General features: G+C 41.3%; 1 protein-coding gene across 1 annotated transcript; it reads right to left on the bottom strand.

Moving 5' to 3' along the window:
* Nucleotides 1-1469: 1469 nt before the first annotated feature.
* LOC119335421 (probable cytokinin riboside 5'-monophosphate phosphoribohydrolase LOGL5) lies at nucleotides 1470-2841 on the bottom strand. The gene is made up of 2 exons (XM_037607556.1): nucleotides 2497-2841; nucleotides 1470-2407 (listed from the first exon to the last, which is right to left on the bottom strand). The coding sequence occupies exons 1-2, from the start codon at nucleotides 2767-2769 to the stop codon at nucleotides 1682-1684; spliced, it is 999 nt and encodes a 332-aa protein (XP_037463453.1). The 5' UTR covers nucleotides 2770-2841; the 3' UTR covers nucleotides 1470-1681.
* Between the last annotated feature and the right edge of the window lie 16398 nt (nucleotides 2842-19239).

The raw sequence follows: 19239 nt of genomic DNA, 5'->3' as shown, positions 1-19239 counted from the left end.
AGCATCTCTTTCAAGTACCTCCGCAAATTCTGGCATGTCACCGTGAGTAAATACCGATGGAAGGACAATCGATGAGCCCGCTTCCTCATTCAAATCAAGAATATTGCCTGCCTCTTCTTTCTCATCCTCGACTATCATGTTGTGCATAATGATGCAAGCTAACATGACATGATGGAGATCGCCCCGGTCATATAAACGTGCCGGACGCCGTAAAATAGACCATCATGATTGGAGCACACCAAATGCCCGTTCCATGTCCTCCCTTGCTCCTTCTTGATATTCAGCGAACAATTTGTGCTTTGCCGTTTGAGCCATCGGTATTGACTTCACGAATGCGGCCCATTCAGGGTATATTCCATCTACAAGGTAATAACCAAGTTGATATTCCTTCTCATTGACACTATAGTTCACTCGAGGAGCTTGCCCTTTTAGTTGCTCAGTGAACAGTGTCGATTGACTAAGCACGTTAATGTTGTTGTTGGATCCGGCAACACCAAAAAAAGCATGCCATATCCAGAGATCCTGAGAAGCAACCGCCTCAAGATAAGAGTAGGGCCACCTTTATACCCGCTGGTGAATTGCCCCTCCATGATGTGGGACATTTCTCCCAATGCCAGTGCATACAGTCGAGGCTTCCTAACATGCCAATGGAGGGAGTACGGAGGGAGTACCAAAGAAAGGCTCTACCGTTCTCCGTATTCGGCTGCTGCCAATGCATGGGTGCTTAGATGAGGTGCTAAGCACATTAAATAGCTTAGCAACTATACTCACCAATGCATAGGTGCTTAGCTTATGGTTGCTAAGCTTACTTCATTTAATGATTTAGCAACTAAAGCTTCATGTATTGATGGGCTTCCTTTCTTTAAATGTTTTGCCTAGATTCACGCGCTCAGCACTGTTTCTTCCTGGGGTCACCACACTCATCTCTCTCCTCTTAAATAACTTGCCACATCAAATTTTTTGCCTATGTGAAAGGCTTAGCACCTGTACAAGGTGAAACATTGTGAGGGGTCTTTTGGCGTCTTGGCAGAGAGGATCAAACATGGCTTAACCTGTTTCAGACTTCTACTGTTATGAGACCACCGGCACCTTACATGGTGATTAAACTAGTAAAACCGATTGATTAAATCACGTGAGAAGGTTGTCTATTTGAACGACCGTTGAAGCAACTGAATGGGAACTTGGGACTTCTTAGAGTGCATCTTATTCCATATACTCCCTCCATTCCAAATTAGTCGTCGTGGTTTTAGTTTAAATTTGAACTAAAACCACGACGAGTAATTTGAAACGGAGGGAGTACTTAGATGTGCTTTGCTTTGTTACGGTTTCTAAGGCACTGTCTGATAGATACACACAAGTCAATGAAAAATAGGAGGCCAAAGGGTGATGGCACTTGTATTATTTTATCAAGCTTAGTACTCGTAATTAGTAGTGCACATAAGTAGTGCACATATTTCCTTGATGTGATCTTAATCCTTGTAAAATGGAAAAGAGGCTCTCTTTTTGTTGTTGCACCCATCCCTGCATCACTAATTCAACGGATGGAAAATGCATGTAACAAAACAAATCAATACTATCCATAAAATTGCTGACATTCCCAAAACAGAATGAGAATTATTGAATGATGATATTTTGCAAAAGGGGAAAAAAGAAGAGAGAACATTCTTGAGAAGAGCTTGTGTCATCTCCTGACGGTGTAGGAAGGAACCCTGTCTTCCTTCGACGGCGGTGATGATATGCCATAATTCCTTTCCCCGGTAGGCACATCGTAGAACTGTGCCAAGTACTCCAAGGCTTCATGGTTCCCACTGCAAATCTTCCACAGCGATGCCACTTCCCCTGGTGCAACTGTGCCCCAGTCCTCGCAGTCATTCAGAAACTCCAGCAGTTTGGAGTAGTAAGAGTCATAATTCATCAGCAAGAACGGGACCGGTAGCGCCGACCCGATCCTCTCCAGCTGAACCAGCGCCATGATCTCAAAAAGCTCATCCAGCGTCCCAATGCCGCCGGGCAATGCGACGATGGCGGTTTTATCAGCGGAGCTGTTGCGCACTACAGCATCCACCAAGCCGTGCTTCCTTGCCGAGAAGAACCTGCAGGTGAGGTAAGTCTCCGAGGGCAGGTAAGGGTGGAAGTTCGAGGCTGTCCATTCACCGGCCTCCTTGCCGATCTTGAAGCCGCCGACCGGCTTGCCTGCCTCGAGGGCGCCCTGGATGGCAGCATCCATGAGGCCGGGGCCGGCGCCCGTCCATGTGGTGCAGCCCAGCAGCTTGGCTATCTCCGCCGCGAGTTGGGCGGTCTGGTGGTAGTGGGGGTGCGCGGCCGGCACCCTGGAGGAGCCGAGGTAGACGGCGCCCCGACCTAGGCGGCGGACGAGCTCGTAGCACCTCGCAATCTCCTCCTTCACCTGCGATGCAGATCCGCCGCATGAGGGATGGGGCTCGCCGCCGTCACGGACAAATCGTAACAGGAAGGAGGGGAAGGAAGAACAAGCACCTCACTGGGGCTCCCCCTCTCGGGCTCCATCGCCTCCCCTCCTTTCACTCCGACCTGCTGCTGGTGAGGATTTGCGGCGGCGACGACGCTCCACGTCCGGGCTGCTCTGCTGCGGACGAGGCGCGAGGTCGGCCATGGCAGATGGCGAAACGAGAGAGGGGTATGAGGACCGCCGCCGCCGCCGATGGGTCTGAGCCAAGGCCTCGCGAGCCCTGGGCGGGACCCGAATTCGGCCCTAGATCCTACCACCGAGCTCGCCGTTGCCGCTCCCATGGATTCCCCAGAACAGCAGCGCGGTGCGCGTCTCTACTTGTTTTTTTTTTCAGGAAAGTGCGCGTCTCTACTTGCTTGGCATCTCCAAGGCTGCGATTGTAATAATTCAAAAAAAAGGGCTGCGATTGTAATTTATCTCATCTCAGGGTGTTTTATGCAAATGTAGACAGAGCAACTTTGACAAATATTGAAATGCGTTTTTTTACCAAACTGCATCTTTTATTAAACGTTCAACCACATAGGGATACAGATGATGCCGGGCAAACAAGTAAGCCACACGTGGCACCTGAGAGTAAGAGAAGCAACTGTCTTTGCTAAGGCATGGGTTTCTCTGTTATGTTTCCTATTTTCACGAATAAACTTGATATCTTGAAATAAACTTCTCTGGTGCTTGATGTCTTGCAAGATAGCAAAATACCGGCAGGAAACTTCAGCTTGTATATTCGTCACTACTTCCAGACAATCTAATGCCACGCACACGGAGTGGACATGTAAATCAGTGGCAAGTGAGAGAGCCTCATTGCATGCCTATGCTTCGAGTACTGTTGGATCCAGAAGACCCTCAAAGATAATAGCTGAGTCATCAAGATAATTACCTCTCTTATCCCTATAGATCACTGCTAAAGCTCCACGGTCTCTGATCTTGGAAAAGCCACCATCCACATTCATCTTCACATAGTGGCTATCAGGCGGGACCCACCCAGTCAGCGGCGGTTGCTCCTTGTTATTTCCTGAAATCACATGCAGACCTCTCGCATTTACATGCAGGTCCTTACAACGTGGCTCTTCTCATGGATCAACTCGAGCTCAACCATGAATTTGTTGACGAAAATATGAGTATTCAGCGGACTTTGAAACTGATTATCATGGATGGCTCGACGCCTCACCCACCAAATTTCCCACATCGTCACAAACACGCGTGTCGAGGGTAGCGTGTCAACAAGCCATAACATCCAAAGCTTGGCGTCCTCCGTCTGGTTTGAGATGATAGTCTCGGTAAGATCTTCATCGGCAAGGGCCCAAACACACCGCGACATACGGCAGTCAAAGAGAGAGTGGCGCCACGTATGTACTAACGTGTGACATAATGAGCACTCCACGGAATCAGCTATGCTTCTGTGCTTACGAACATCTCCCGCAGGGATCAAAGTTTTGGCTAATGTCCACAAAAAAACTCCGACTTTCGAGGGAACAATAACTCCCCAAAGCTTAGACCATGACTGACGATGTGCTTCACCATTCGAGTGTCCTTCATTGTGTTCTAGCTAATCTGTGTGTTACTGCTTGGTGGATGATAAAAGCCTATACGCGGAACGCACCGTGAAGATGCCTTTTCGTTCATAATGCCATGATCAGAAATCCTCTCGGACCTTGGAGCTTAGAGGAATGTTTAACATCGCTTCCTTATCCATCGCATAAAAGTGCTCGTCAAGGGCGTCACGGTCCCATGCTGCGGTGGCAGAGTTGATGTGCTCCGAGACCTTGTGCGGAGGACTTGAAGATTTTGGGCACACGGGTCGGAGTTTAAAATTCAATTGTCGAGCAAAATGTTGGTATCCTCACCCAAACCAATCCGCTTCACTAGACCAAGTTTTAACGTGTCCCTTCCTTCAACTATAGAGCGCCAAACTTGTGCTGGGTTCTTCCCCACCTCTGCTTCAAGAATCAAAGATGAAAGGGTAGTATACAACCTTTAATATCTGGGCGCCGAGGGAGTTGGGTTCATGGAGGAGACGCCAGGCTTGTCGCGCAAGCAAAGCCAGTTTAAAGAGTGCGATGTCGCGGAAACCCCCGCCTCCCATAAATTTCGTATGTGACATAACTTCCCAAGAGACCCAACCGGCCTTCCTCTCTCCTTTCTTGGAGACCCACCAAAACTTCCTCAAAAGATCATTGATGTGCTGACATAAACCCCTTGGCAGTTTGGAGCAAGCCATAGAGTACGTAGGGATTGCTTGAGCAACCGACTTGATGAGCACCTTCTTTCCTCCAACTGACAAAGCCTTCTCCATCTAGCCTTGCACTTGCTTCCAAATTCTATCTTTGAGGTACTTGAAAGACCCTTCCTTGGCTCTTCCCACATCAGATGGGAGGCCAAGGTATTTTTCGGACAATTTCTCGTTTTGGACTTCAAGAATCTGTTTTACCTCCTGCCTCAAAGTTTTAGAGCAACCCTTGCTAAAGTGTATTGAAGACTTCTCCCTGTTAATACGCTGCCTTGAAGCAGCACAATATCTTTGCAAAAGAAAGTCCACTCTATTTGCCATCTCAGGTGTAGCATTAAAGAACAAGAGGCTATCATCGGCACAAAGTACATGATTTACCTGGGGAGCACTGACTGCCACCGTAATACCATGTACACGTTCAGTTGGACTTGTGGATCTCAGCAGACAGGAGAGACCTTTCGCAGCCAATAAGAATAGGTACGGAGATATATGATCGCCCTGCCTAAGACCGTGGGAGGGCTTGCATACTTTCTTCTTTAACCTTTTGTTTCACATTTTTATTTTCCTTTGTTTCACTTTTTCCGTTTTTGCGTACGAATTTTTTTATTTCACTTTCATGATTAAATAAATGTTTGTATAAATTTAAAAGTATTTATGTATTTTAAATAATTCTCATGGAATTTGAAAAGTGTTTATGTTTTTAGAAAATGTCAGCATATTTTGAAAAATTCTCGTAACTTAGAAATGTGTTAATGAATTTTGAAAATTGATCATGATTTTTAAAAAGAGTTCACATATTTAAAAAAATTATGTACCTAAACAGTGTTCATGTATTTTAAAAATGTGTTCATGTATTTTTAAAAAACACACAATTAAAAGGGTTCACGTGTTGGAACATTTTTCAAAATAATATTCATAATATATAAAAAAGTGTTCTTGCATTATTTTTAAAAAACATGTGTTCTCAAGGAAAAATATCCATGTATAAGTCAAAGAAACTAAATATTATTTAAAAACTATTTAATGTATGTTCGTTTAGTTTTGGAAAATGGTTTTTGTGTTATATTAGTGTATTTTTGAAAATATGTTTATATATAGGAAAAATAAAATGTAAAACAAAAAAGAAACATAAATAATAGAAATGAATAAGAAATAAATAAAAATAAAAGTAGTAAACCAAAAACAATCCTTGAAGAAACATCAAAACAATAAAATGACAAAAAAGGAAAGAAAAAAAAAACTAAAATACAGTTGAAAAACTCGAAGAAATCAGATCAAGTGTCATGGGATGGGTCGGCCAGTGCGGTGCTTATATTCGATTTGTGGAAGGCACTCCATGTAGATTGTCCAATCTCTTATGTGCGAGTCCCCTCCACCTTCACGCCTCCTTGGTCGAAGAGCCAAGCCTACTTAGGAGGCAAATAAACTTGCGCAAAGGTTATGTGAGTGTTCTCTCCCTTGGCCTAGGGAGAGACTGCATCCCGTTCCTATGTTAGTCCTTTAGGTTTCCCTAGGATAGTGGTAGCTACAACATAACCCGCTTTGTTCGCTTCACAATTGAGAGGGAAGAAAATTGGAAAAAAGATGTTTTCTCTTCGCGAGATCCAAAAGTAGAGGGTGATTCCTACACTATATACCGCCATCAGCAATATCTCGACAGTGTCAATGCTAGTGATGGGACGTTCTTGAGTTTTGTTCCCCTCCTTGGAGGCATCATCATGGGTTCTTCTGTCCCTCCACCATTGGCTCGGGTGACAATGGCGTTTTGGTTTCATTTCCTTTTTGTAGTGTTGTTTTCGGTCGGTGCTCACTAGAGTGTGTGACGACAGATTTTTGCTAGTAATAGTTTATATTAGAGTTGAGCCTATTTTTTTTTGCAGAAAAATAGTTGAGCCTAAAAGGTTGCGGACGCTGAGTTGCGGTTTTAGAAAAGATACTGCAATTTGCATAGCCAAAAAAGTGAGGATATTGAATCAATAATTTTGAATTCTCCACAAAAAGCCAATTTCGAATTGAAAGTTTGAATCATACGCGGAAAAAGATGATGGAAAAATGGAGTTGGGAGCGATGGTGGATTGGGCCATGTACGGACGTGTTAGCAAAAAACATTCCCGCAGAATCCAACCTAGGTGTGTGTGGTGTTGTCTTTGTATGTGGATGGTTGTATATGGTCATTGCTTTATATCTAGGGACATTTACATTGGGCCCTTAACTCAAACCCACTACTCAGATTTACCCCTAATTTCAAAGGGTGCTCAAATTTGTGCCTCTGCCGTTAGGTGCCTTTATAGGTGAAAGGCCTTTGACCGTCCAGCAAATGCCCAGAAAATGGTCAAAGCCCTTTGACTAGACGGTAATGGCATGGAAGGGCATTTCTATAAGGGCACCTAACGACAAAGGGGCAAATTTGAGCATGCTTTAAAATTAGGGGTTAATTTGATAGTGGATTCGGGTTAAGGGTACAAATATAAATGTCTCTTATATATAAAGCGGGGTGAGAGCCTATTTCGAGAAAAACTTTCCCGCAAAAAGAAAGTGTTAAGGGGAAAACTACCATTGTTTCTATTTGTTGCGTAGGATTGAGATCGGTTGGCTGATAATGGGCGGATGAGTGGATATGGGCGTCAAGACACGAGAGTCTAAGACGCGTGGAGACGTCGCCGACCATGTGAAGCCTTTTTACCAATAGACGTCTATAATTTTTGATTGTTCCATGCAGTTATATTATCGTTCTTGGATGTTTTATAATAATTTTATAGTTATTTTATATTATTTTTTGATACTAACCTATTGACATAGTGCCAAGTGCCAGTTGCTATTTTTACATCGCAGGAAATCAATATCAAACGAAGTCCAAACACTGCGAAACTTTTTGTGGATTTTTTATGGACCAGGAGACCACCAATGGGCGAGAGCAGCACCTGGGGGGCGCCCCGAGGGGGCACAACCCACCAGTGCGCGCCTGGGGGCCCATGCGCGCCCAGGTGGGTTGTGCCCACCTCGGTGGCCTCCCTCACCCCCTCTTTACCCTATAAATTCACAAATATTCCAAAACCCTTCGGGGTTAACCTAGATCAGAAGTTGTGCGGCTGCAAGGCTCTGTAGCCACCGAAAACCAATCTAGACCCTTTCTGGCACCCTGTCGGAGGGGGGAATCATCTCCGGTGGCCATCTTCATCATCTCGGCGGCCACCACGATGAGGAGGGAGTAGTCCACCCTCGGGGCTGAGGGTTTGTACCAGTAGGTATGTGTTTAATCTCTCTCTCTCTCTCTCTCTCTCTCTCTCTCTCTCGTGTTCTTGAGATGTCACGATCTTGATGTATCGTGGGCTTTGTTAATATAGTCAGATCATATGGTGTTTTCCCCTCTCTATCTTGTTGTGATGAATTGAGTTTTTCCCTTTGAGATTTCGTTGTTATCGGATTGAATACTTTTATGGATTTGAGAACACTTGATATATGTCTTGCAATTGAATACTCGTAATGACAATGGGGTATCATTTTGGTTCACTTGATATATGTGTTGGCACTCAACTCGCGGATTCCCGATGTGACATTGCGGTAATCTATGCATAGGGGTTGATGCACGTTCTTGTGTTTGTTTCTCCGGTAGAAATCTTGGGGCACTCTTTGAGTTCTTTGTGTTGGATTGAGTATTATGAACATGAATTTGCTTTGGTGTTATTTTAGTACGAACTCTAGGATAGATCAAACGGAAAGAATAGCTTTGTGTTATTTTAGTACGATTCTTGAATAGATCGAACGGAAAGAATAGCTTTGAGGTGGTTTCTTCCCCTACAAACAATTTATTCTGATGTTCTCCCCTAGATAGGAATTTTGGAGTGATTATTCATCGCACTTTGAGGGGTCGTTATATGATCGAATTATATTAGCACTGTTGAGAGATTGCACTAGCGAAAGTACGGACCTAGGCCTCATTTCCAAGCATTGCAATACCGTTTTTGTGCCCGTTTACTATTTGCTACCTTGCTATTTTTATTTATTCAGATTATAAAAATATATTTCTACCATCCATATTACATTTTTATTACCATCTCTTCGCCGAACTAGTGCACCTATACAATTTGCCATTGTATTGGATGTGTTGGGGACACAAGGGATTTCTTGTATTTGGTTGCAGGGTCGTTTGAGATAGACTATCTTCATTCTACGCCTCCCATGGATTGATAAACCTTAGGTCATCCACTTGAGGGAAAATTGCTCCTGTCCTACAAAACTCTGCGCTTGGAGGCCCAACACGTGTCTACAAGAATAAAGTTGCATAGTAGACAACAAGCTATTTTCTTGCGCCGTTGCCAGCGGGGTGAGTGCATGAAGGTATATCTTTAGATCTTGCAATTGAATCTTTTAGTTTCTTGTTTTATCACTAGTTTGGTTTGCAAAAAGAAAACTATAAAAAATGGAATTGAGGTTGCATCATATTATTGATCATCTTTATAATGTCTTTCGTGGAAATGATGGAAAGGAAAATTGTGTTCAATTGATAGAAGAAGAGCTCAATAAAATCTTTGGCATAAATGATGAGCATGATTGCAATGTTATTAGTATGAATTCTTTGAATATCCATGATGCTAATGATATGCAAAGCCATAAGCTTGGGGATGCTATGTTTGATGAAGATAATATTTTTACTCCCTCAAGTTTTGATGAGAAAATTTATTATGATGAAAGCATGCCTCCTATTTATGATGACTATATTGATGAAAGTGGGTTTGGAAGAGTGTCAACTCTAGGTACTAATGATCCCACTATTTTGGAGGGTGTTGAATCTTATTGTAATAATTATGAAAGTGGATTTGGAGAGGTCATGACTTTATTATGAATCCACTATTTCAGAAGAGGTTTCAATGGATTATTATGAGAACAAAGTTGCTATCTATGATGATTATGGTGATGACATGTATGCTATAAAGAATAATGATAACCATGAAACTTTTCATCATGATTTTAATTTTCAATCCCATGATAGTTACTTTGTTGAGTTTGCTCCCACTACTATTCATGAGAATAAATTTGCTTATGTGAAGAGTAATAAAAATTCTATGCTTGTGGATCATGAAAAGAATGCTTCATGTGATGGTTATATTGTTGAGTTCATTCATGATGCTACTGAAAATTATTATGAGAGAGGAACATATGCTTCTACATATTGCAATAATATCAAGTTTCCTCTCTATGAGTTGAAAATCTTGAAGTTGTGCTTGTTTTGCCTTCTTATGCTAGTTGATTCTTATTCCCATAAATTGTTTGATCACGAAATCCCTATGCATAGGAAGTGGGTTAGACTTAAATGTTCTTTCCATGTGCTTCATGATGCTCTCTTTGTGTTTCAATTCTTATATTTTATGCGAGCATCATTGAAATCATCATGCCTAGCTAAAAGGCATTAAAGAAAGGGATAATTAGATTTATGCCCCTAGTTGTGTCCCACTTGTCTGTTTTACCCCTAATTCCCAAAAGTCACCGGTTCTGTCCAAGTCACTTTGCTTATTTATGCTTTTGCCCTTTGACCGTTTGACCGTCAGTTTGAAAACTTCATAACTAATTCATACTAAATCAAAAAAATGCAAATAAGATACCAAAATGTTCAGAAAAACATCACCTATATGTCAGTGTCATTTGCATTCATGAAAAAAGTGTTGAAAAGTGCACATTTGAGTTTTAGCTCTTTCGATACCACCATGAATAGTGAACTCTAAAAGTTCAAAAAAAATCAAAAAAATTGGAGGCATAGAATGACAAATGTTTTAAGTGCCTGCCAAGTTTCATCAGGGAATAACATTTGTGGGTGCCGCGGCAAAAAAACAATCAGCTCTCCAAAATAGATTATTTTTTGCCACGACTTCCATGAATGTCGTTCCCTAATGAAACTTGGCAAGCGCTTAGAACATTTGTCGTTCTTTGCCACCATATATTTTTTTGATTTTTTTGAATTTTTTTAGAGTTTACTATTCATGGTGGTATCAAAAGAGCTAAAACTCAGATGTGCACTTTTCAACACCTTTTTCATGAATGCAAATGACACTGACATATAGGTGATGTTTTTCTGAACATTTTGGTATCTTATTTGCATTTTTCTGATTTAGTATGAATTAGTTATGAAGTTTTCAAACTGGCGGTCAAACGGTCAAAGGGCAAAAGCATAAGAGGAGCAAACTGACTTGGACAGAACTGGTGACTTTTGGGAATTAGGGGTAAAACAGACGAGTGGGACACAACTAGGGGCATAAATCTAATTATCCCTTAAAGAAAAGCGCTTGTTGGGAGACAACCCAACACTTTTACCTACTGTTCTTGTGTGTTCACATGATTAAGCTATGATACGTCCATTTTGCATCATGTTTTCTTACAGTTATTTATAATGTTTTTATCCATAATAATGCTTTTTGGAGTAATTCTAATGCCTTTTCTCTCATAATTTGCAAGGTACACACCAAGAGGGAGAATTCCGGCAGCTAGAAATCTGGACCTGAAAAAGCTACGTCAGGCCACCTATTCTGCACAACTCCAAATGAGCTGAAACTTCACGGAGATTTTTATGGATTATTTAAGAAATATTGGAGCCAATAATCACGAGAGGGGGCACAACCCATCTGGGTGCGCTAGGCCCCCCAGGCGCACCCTGATGGGTTGTGGCCTCCTCGGCCCACCTCTGGTGCCCATCTTCTGGTATATAAGTCATTTTGACCTAGAAAAAAAATAAGGAGAGGACTTTCAGGTCGGAGCACCGCCGTCTCGAGGCAGAACTTGGGCAAGAGCACTTTTGCCCTCCGGCGATGTGATTCTGCCGAGGGAACTTCCCTCCCGGAGGGGGAAATCATCGTCGTCATCATCACCAACAACTCTCCCATCTTGGGGAGGGAAATCTCCATCAACATCTTCAACAGCACCATCTCATCTCAAACCCTAGTTCATCTCTTGTATTCAATCTTGCTACCGGAACTATAGATTGGTGCTAGGGGGTGACTAGTAGTGTTGATTACATCTTGTAGTTGATTGCTATATGGTTTATTCGGTGGAAGATTATATGTTCAGATCCATGATGCTATTTAATACTCCTCTGATCATGAACATGTTTATTATTTGTGAGTAGTTACTTTTGTTCTCGAGGTCACGGGATAAATCATGTTACAAGTAATCATGTGAACCTGATGTGTGTTCGATATTTTGATAGTATGTATGTTGTGATTCCCTTAGTGGTGTCATGTGAACGTCGACTACATGACACTTCACCATATTTGGGCCTAAGGGAATGCATTGTGGAGTAGTAAATAGATGGTGGGCTGCGAGAGTGACAGAAGCTTAAACCCAGTTTATGCGCTATTCCGTAAGGGTCCGATTGGACCCAAAAGTTTAATGCTATGGTTAGAATTTATTCTTAATACTTTTCTCGTAGTTGCGGATGCTTGCGGGAGGGTTAATCATAAGTAGGAGATTTGTTCAAGTAAGAACAACACCTAAGCACCTAAGCTACCTTGTTGCATACTTGTTACTATTATCGTTACTTGCTCGTTACAAATTATCTTGCTATCAAACTACGCACTACTTACAATTTCAACACTTGCAGACATTACCTTACTGAAAACTACTTGTCATTTCCTTCTGCTCCTCGTTGGGTTCGACACTCTTACTTATCGAAAAGAGCTACTCCCTCCGCCTCGGTTTATAAGTCATTTGCGTATTTCTAGGTCATCAATTTGAGGAATTAAATATGTGTTATATGTCATGAAAAATATATCACTAGATTTTTACATGGATGTAGTTTCTAAATATATTTTTTGTGACATATAATACATATTTAGATAGTTAAATTGTCAACCTAGAACTACGTGAATGACTTATACACCAAGACGGAGGCAGTACAATTGATCCCTATACTTGTGGGTCATCAACTACTGTAGTAATCATGTTTTATTGCTTTTGTTTCAATAAAGTGCCAAGTAAAGCCTTTGGAATTGTGTGGATGATAGTTGACTTGATTTTGTGAAAAAACAGAAACTTTTGCTTCCAGAGACAGAATTGTTTAAATTCACTCGAGCGCCTAAAAATTCTGAATTGTTTACAGATGATTTATATACAAATTGTCTACATTGTCCTTTTTTCAGAATTTTTGAGTTGCAGAAGTATGACTAATATTCAGATCTTTACAGACTGTCTGTTTTTGACAGATTCTGTTTTCAATGCATAGTTTTCTTGTTTTCTAGTTTCTATGGCTTATATTACTCAATATAAATTGTGGAAATGATAAGGTACGGTAGGCATCATGTGAGAACAATTATGAATCTTGGCTTTGACAGTACCAAAGTGAATGGTTTGTCTTTATCATACTAACCCATCTCACGAAGTTCCGTTAAATTTTGTGTGATTGAAGTTTTCAAGTTTTGGGTGATATATCGATATGAAGAGAATAAGGAGTGACAAGACCCTAATCTTGGGGATTTCCAAGGCACCCCAAGGTAATATTCAAGAAATATCCAAGAAACTAAGCTTGGGGATGCCCCAGAAGGCATCCCCTCTTTTGTCTCCAACATTATCGGTAACCTCACTTGGAGCTATGTTTTCATTCGTCACATGATATGTGTTTTGCTTGGAGCGTCAATTTATTTTGTTAGTATTTGCTTGCTGTTATTTATAATAATTTTTTGCATCTTTTATTTCAATAAAAATGTCAAGGATAGCCTTTACCATGCTTATTTTACAAGTCTACATGTTTCTGTTTCAAAAGAGAAAGTTTATCGATGTTGCAAAAATTCCCTAGGAAAGTAAGAATGTGATAAAATGTTGAAACTTTTTGAAAAATAAGCTCTGATAAATTTTCTAAAGTGTGGTAATTTTTCAGAATTTTTCGAGTTAGGGAAGTATGACGAATATTGCATTCTTTAGAGACTATACTGTTTTGGCAGATTGCCGTTATGTTTGCATTGTCTGCATATGTTTGCTTGTTTAATGATTCTATTTGTGGATAGGAGTATTAAATATGCAGAGGCATTTAGTATGAAATGTTGAATAATAATTTTAGTGATTTGCTATAGTAGAGAATGATAAGGGTTTTGCATTGGTTTATACTAACTTAGTTCTTGTTGAGTTTTGTGTGGATGAAGCTTTTGAGATATAGGAAAACTGTGATATGAGAGGAATTAAGGAGACACAAAATCTCAAGCTTGGTGATGCCCAAGGAACCCCAAGATAATATTTCAAGAAGTCTCAAGCATCTAAGCTTGGGGATGCCCCGGTAGGCATCCCACCTTTCTTCTTCAACAATTATCGGTTAGTATCACTTGAGCCTAAGTTTTTGCTTCTTCACATGATGTGTGCTATCCTTGGAATGTCATTTTATTTTGTTTTTCTTGCTGTTTTAATAAAGTACTTAGATCTGAAAGTTTTTAAATAAAATAGAGTTCTCAAATAGTTGCCAGGGAGGCTAGGTAAGCGGCACTCACATCCCGTCAAAGAAGCTCTTTTCTATGGAATTGCTCTAGTGCTTCACTTATATCTTTTTGTGCACGGTGTGCTTTAGTATTTTGAAGAAATTTGCTCTTGCTTCACTTAAATTAATTTGAGAGAAAGAAATATTATGCTCATGATCTTCACTTATATTTGTTTGAGCTTATCAAAAGCAACACATGAAAATTAGTCCCAAAGTGACAGATATCCAAGAAGGATATAATAAAAACATTCATGAAGTGATATGTGAGTCATGTTGATGAGTAATTCCCTATGCAAGCATGAAAGTCAATAGTTATGCAATGAAATTACATCCTACTTATGGTGCATTATTTGGTGTTAATTATGCTCAATGCTCGCTTATGAGATTATTCATTTTTTCGTTGGTTGCTTCTCAAACTTTTGCTAGCCTTCATTTTGCACTAAGTATGATCACTACTTGTGCATCCAAAATCCTTTAAACCAGTTTTGCCACATGTGTCCACTATACCTACCTATATGCGGTATATTTTTTGCCGTTCTAAGCAAATTTGTATGTGCCATCTCTAAATTTAAAAATAAATTTCTCTTTTGTGTGCTCGTACCGCTCGTGAGGCGGTGAGGGGTGGCCAATATTTTCCATGCTAGATGTGTTATTCCCATGATGAGTGTTTATTCACTTGTCATTGCGCGAGAGTAAGGCAAAGGTATTAGGGATGCCCAGTCCCGAAATGAAAAATGAATTTACTTTATGTTTTCAAATAATAAATTCGTTGGAAAGTGTTGGTATGGAGGGTACCCGTGGATATGGTTAGCCATGGAAAGTTAAAGTATGGTGGAAAAAGGAATACAATTTATTTTCTGTTTGGGAACCGCCTATGATATATCTAGCATGGAAAGTGTTGGGAGCTCCAAGTCGTTTTCGTTGGTGGGAAAAGTATGCCTCTCAAAAAGTTTTTATCTCTCAATTTTTGCTTTGAGCTCTGGCACCTCTACAAATCCCTACTTCCCTCTACGAAGGGCCTTTCTTTTACTTTATGCAATTTTTATTTTTAATTTGAGTCTCCATCTTCTCTTATAAAGCACCGACTAGGAGGCACTATATATGATCATACTTGAGCATTGGGTGTAGCTAATATGTGAGTGTGTTTCATGAATGGATCAATGATGGAGCATGATGGGCTAGGGATAACTTATTTTAGCATTGATATTTTGAAAGACATGGTTGCTTGTTGGTATGCTTGAGTATTTAAGTCTCATGTCAAAACTAGACTATTGTTTTGAACCATATAAAATTCCAAATGTCCATGCTACAAAGAAAAGAATATGAGATGACATGCTAGGCAGCATTCCACATCAAAAATTCTGTTTTTATCATTTACCTACTCGAGGACGAGCAGGAATTAAGCTTGGGGATGCTGATACGTCTCCAACATATCTATAATTTTTGATTGTTCCATGCTGTTATATTATCGTTCTTGGATGTTTTATAATCATTTTATATCATTTTTTGGTACTAACCTATTGACATAGTGCCAAGTGCCAGTTGCTGTTTTTTGCCATGTTTTTACATCATACAGGAAATCAATATCAAACAAAGTCCAAACACAGCGAAACTTTTTGTGGAGTTTTTATGAACCAGGAGACCACCAATGGGCCAGAGCAACACCTGGGGGGTGCTCTGAGGGGGGCACAACCCACCAGGGCGCGCCTGGGGGCCCAGCCGTGCCTCGGTGGGTTGTGCCCACCTCGGTGGCCTCCTGCACCCCCTCTTTACCCTATAAATTAACAAATATTCCAAAACCCTTCGGGGTTAACCTAGATCAGAAGTTCCGCCGCCGTAAGGCTCTGTAGCCACCGAAAACCAATCTAGACCCTTTCCGGCACCCTGCCGGAGGGGGGAATCATCTCCGGTGGCCATCTTCATCATCCCGACGGCCACCACAATGAGGAGGGAGTAGTTGATGTCTACTACACAACCTTCTTCTTGTAGACGTTGTTGGGCCTGCAAGTGCACAGGTTTGTAGGACAGTAGCAAATTTCCCTCAAGTGGATGACCTAAGGTTTATCAATCCGTAGGAGGCGTGGGATGAAGATGGTCTCTCTCAAACAACCCTGCAACCAAATAATAAAAAGTCTCTTGTGTCCCCAACACACCCAATACAATGGCAAATTGTATAGGTGCACTAGTTCGGCGAAGAGATGATGATACAAGTGCAAAATAGATAGTAGATATAGGTTTTTGTAATCTGAAATAATAAAAACAGCAAGGTAACGAGCGGTAAAAGTGAGCGTAAACGGTATTGCAATGATAGGAAACAAGGCCTAGGGTTCATACTTTCACTAGTGCAAGTTCTCTCAACAATAATAACATAGATAGAACATATGACAAGCCCTCAACATGCAACAAAGAGTCACTCCAAAGCCACTAATAGCGGAGAACAAACGTAGAGATTATGGTCGGGCACGAAACCACCACAAAGCTATTCTTTCGGATCGATCTATAAAAGAGTTCGTACTAGAATAACACCTTAAGATACAAATCAACCAAAACCCTAATGTCACCAAGATACTCCATTGTCACCTCAAGTATCCGTGGGCATGATTATACGATATGCATCACACAATCTCAGATTCATCCAACCAACATAAAAGTACTTCAAAGAGTGCCCCAAAGTTTCTACCGGAGAGTCAAGAACGTGTGCCAACCCCTATGCATAGGTTCCCAAGTGTCACGAAACCCGCAAGTTGATCACCAAAACATACATCAAGTGGCACATGATATCCCATTGTCACCACAGATAATCATGGCAAGACATACATCAAGTGTTCTCATAAAGACTCAATCCGATAAGATAACTTCAAAGGGGAAACTCAATTCATCACAAGAGAGTAGAGGGGGAGAAACATCATAAGATCCAACTACAATAGCAAAGCTCGGGATACATCAAGATCGTGCCATAGAGGAACACGAGAGAGAACACGAGAGAGAGAGAGAGATCAAACACATAGCTACTGGTACATACCCTCAGCCCCGAGGGTGAACTACTCCCTCCTCGTCATGGATAGCGCCGGGATGATGAAGATGGCCTCCGGTGATGGGATCCCCCTCTGGCAGGGTGCCGGAACAGGGTCCCGATTGGTTTTTGGTGGCTACAGAGGCTTGCGGCGGCGGAACTCCTGATCTATCTTCTGTTCTGGAAGTTTTAGGGTACGTAGGTATATATGGGTGCAAGGGGTACGTCGGTGGACCTCCGGGGGGCTCACGAGGTAGGGGGCGCGCCTATGGGGGAGGGAGCGCCTCCCACCCTCGTGGGCAGCCTGGGGATCCCCTGACGTGCACTCCAAGCCCATCTGGTTGGTTTCCTTCCAAAATTAACTTCTCCAGTTGATTTCGTTCCGTTTTGACTCCGTCTGATATTCCTTTTCCTCGAAACACTGAAATAGGCATAAAACAGCAAATCTGGGCTGGGCCTCCGGTTAATAGGTTAGTGCCAAAAATAATATAAAAGTGGATAATAAAGCCCAATATTGCCTAAAACAGTAGATAAAGTAGCATGGAGCAATCAAAAATTATAGATACGTTGGAGACGTATCAGTAGTCCACACTCGGGGCCGAGGGTTTGTACCAGTAGCTATGTGTTTAATCTCTCTCTCTCTCTCTCTCTCTCATGTTCTTAAGATGTCATGATCTTGATGTATCGCGGGCTTTGTTAATATAGTCAGATCATATGGTGTTTTCCCGTCTCTATCTTGTTGTGATGATTTGAGTTTTTCCTTTGAGATTTCATTGTTATCAGATTGAATACTTTTATGGATTTGAGAACACTTGATATATGTCTTGCAATTGAATACTCATGGTGACAATGGGGTATCATATTGATTCACTTGATATATGTTTTGGCACTCAACTCGCGGATTCCTGAGGTGACATTGGGGTAATCTATGCATAGGGGTTGATGCACGTTCTTGTCTTTGTTTCTCTCATAGAAATCTTGGGGTACTCTTTGAAGTTCTTTGTGTTGGATTAAGTATTATGAATATGAATTTTCTTTGTTGTTATTTTCGTACGAACTCTATCGATAGATCGAATGAAAAGAATAGCTTTGTTTTATTTTAGTACGAACTCTTGAATAGATCGAACGGAAAGAATAGATTTGAGGTGGTTTCGTACCCTACAAACAATTTATTCTTATGTTCTGCGCTAGATAGGAACTTTGGAGTGATTCTTCATCGCACTTTGAGGGGTGGTTATATGATCCAATTTTATTAGCACTGTTGAGAGATTGCACTAGCGCAAGTACGGACCTAGGCCTCATTTCCAAGCATTGCAATACCATTTTTGTGCCCATTTACTATTTGCTACCTTGCTGTTTTTATTTATTTAGATTATAAAAATATATTTCTACAATCCATATTACACTTTTATTACCATCTCTTTGCCGAACTAGTGCACCTATGCAATTTGCCATTGTATTGGGTGTGTTGGGGACACAAGAGATTTCTTGTATTTGGTTGCAGGGTCATTTGAGAGAGACTATCTTCATCCTACGCCTCCCATGGATTGACAAACCTTAGGTCATCGACTTGAGGGAAAATTGCTACTGTACTACAAAACTCTGCGCTTGGAGGCCCAACACGTGTCTACAAGAATAAAGTTGCATAGTAGACATCATAAGTTAGTTGCAGGATGATGCATTATGGAACGAGTAAAGAGACTTGCCGGTAACAAGATTGAACTAGGTATGAAGATAGCGACGATCGAATCTCGGGCAAGTAACATACCGATGACAAAGGGAATAACGTATGTTGTCATTGTGGTTTGACCGATAAAGATGTTCGTAGAATATGTAGGAACCAATATGAGCATCTAGGTTCCGCTGTTGGTTATTGATCAGAGATGTGTCTCGGTCATGTCTACATAGTTCTCGAACCCGTAGGGTCCGCACGCTTAACGTTCGTTGATGATTTGTATTATGAGTTATGTGTTTTAGTGACCGAAGATTGTTCGGAGTCTCGGGTGAGATCACGGACATGACGAGGAGTCTCAAAATGGTTGAGAGGTAAAGATTGATATATT

Source organism: Triticum dicoccoides, chromosome 7B (genome assembly GCF_002162155.2).
Source record: "Triticum dicoccoides isolate Atlit2015 ecotype Zavitan chromosome 7B, WEW_v2.0, whole genome shotgun sequence".
NCBI classification, from domain to species: Eukaryota; Viridiplantae; Streptophyta; class Magnoliopsida; order Poales; family Poaceae; genus Triticum; species Triticum dicoccoides.
This window is presented reverse-complemented; position numbering and strand designations above follow the sequence as displayed.

Excerpts from the sequence above, each read along its gene's own strand:
- LOC119335421 (XM_037607556.1), bottom strand. The coding sequence starts at position 2,769 with ATGGGAGCGGCAACGGCGAGCTCGGTGGTAGGATCTAGGGCCGAATTC. Across the intron at positions 2,408-2,496 it reads AGAGGGGGAGCCCCAGTGAG|GTGAAGGAGGAGATTGCGAG; the intron begins GTGCTTGTTCTT and ends TCTGCATCGCAG.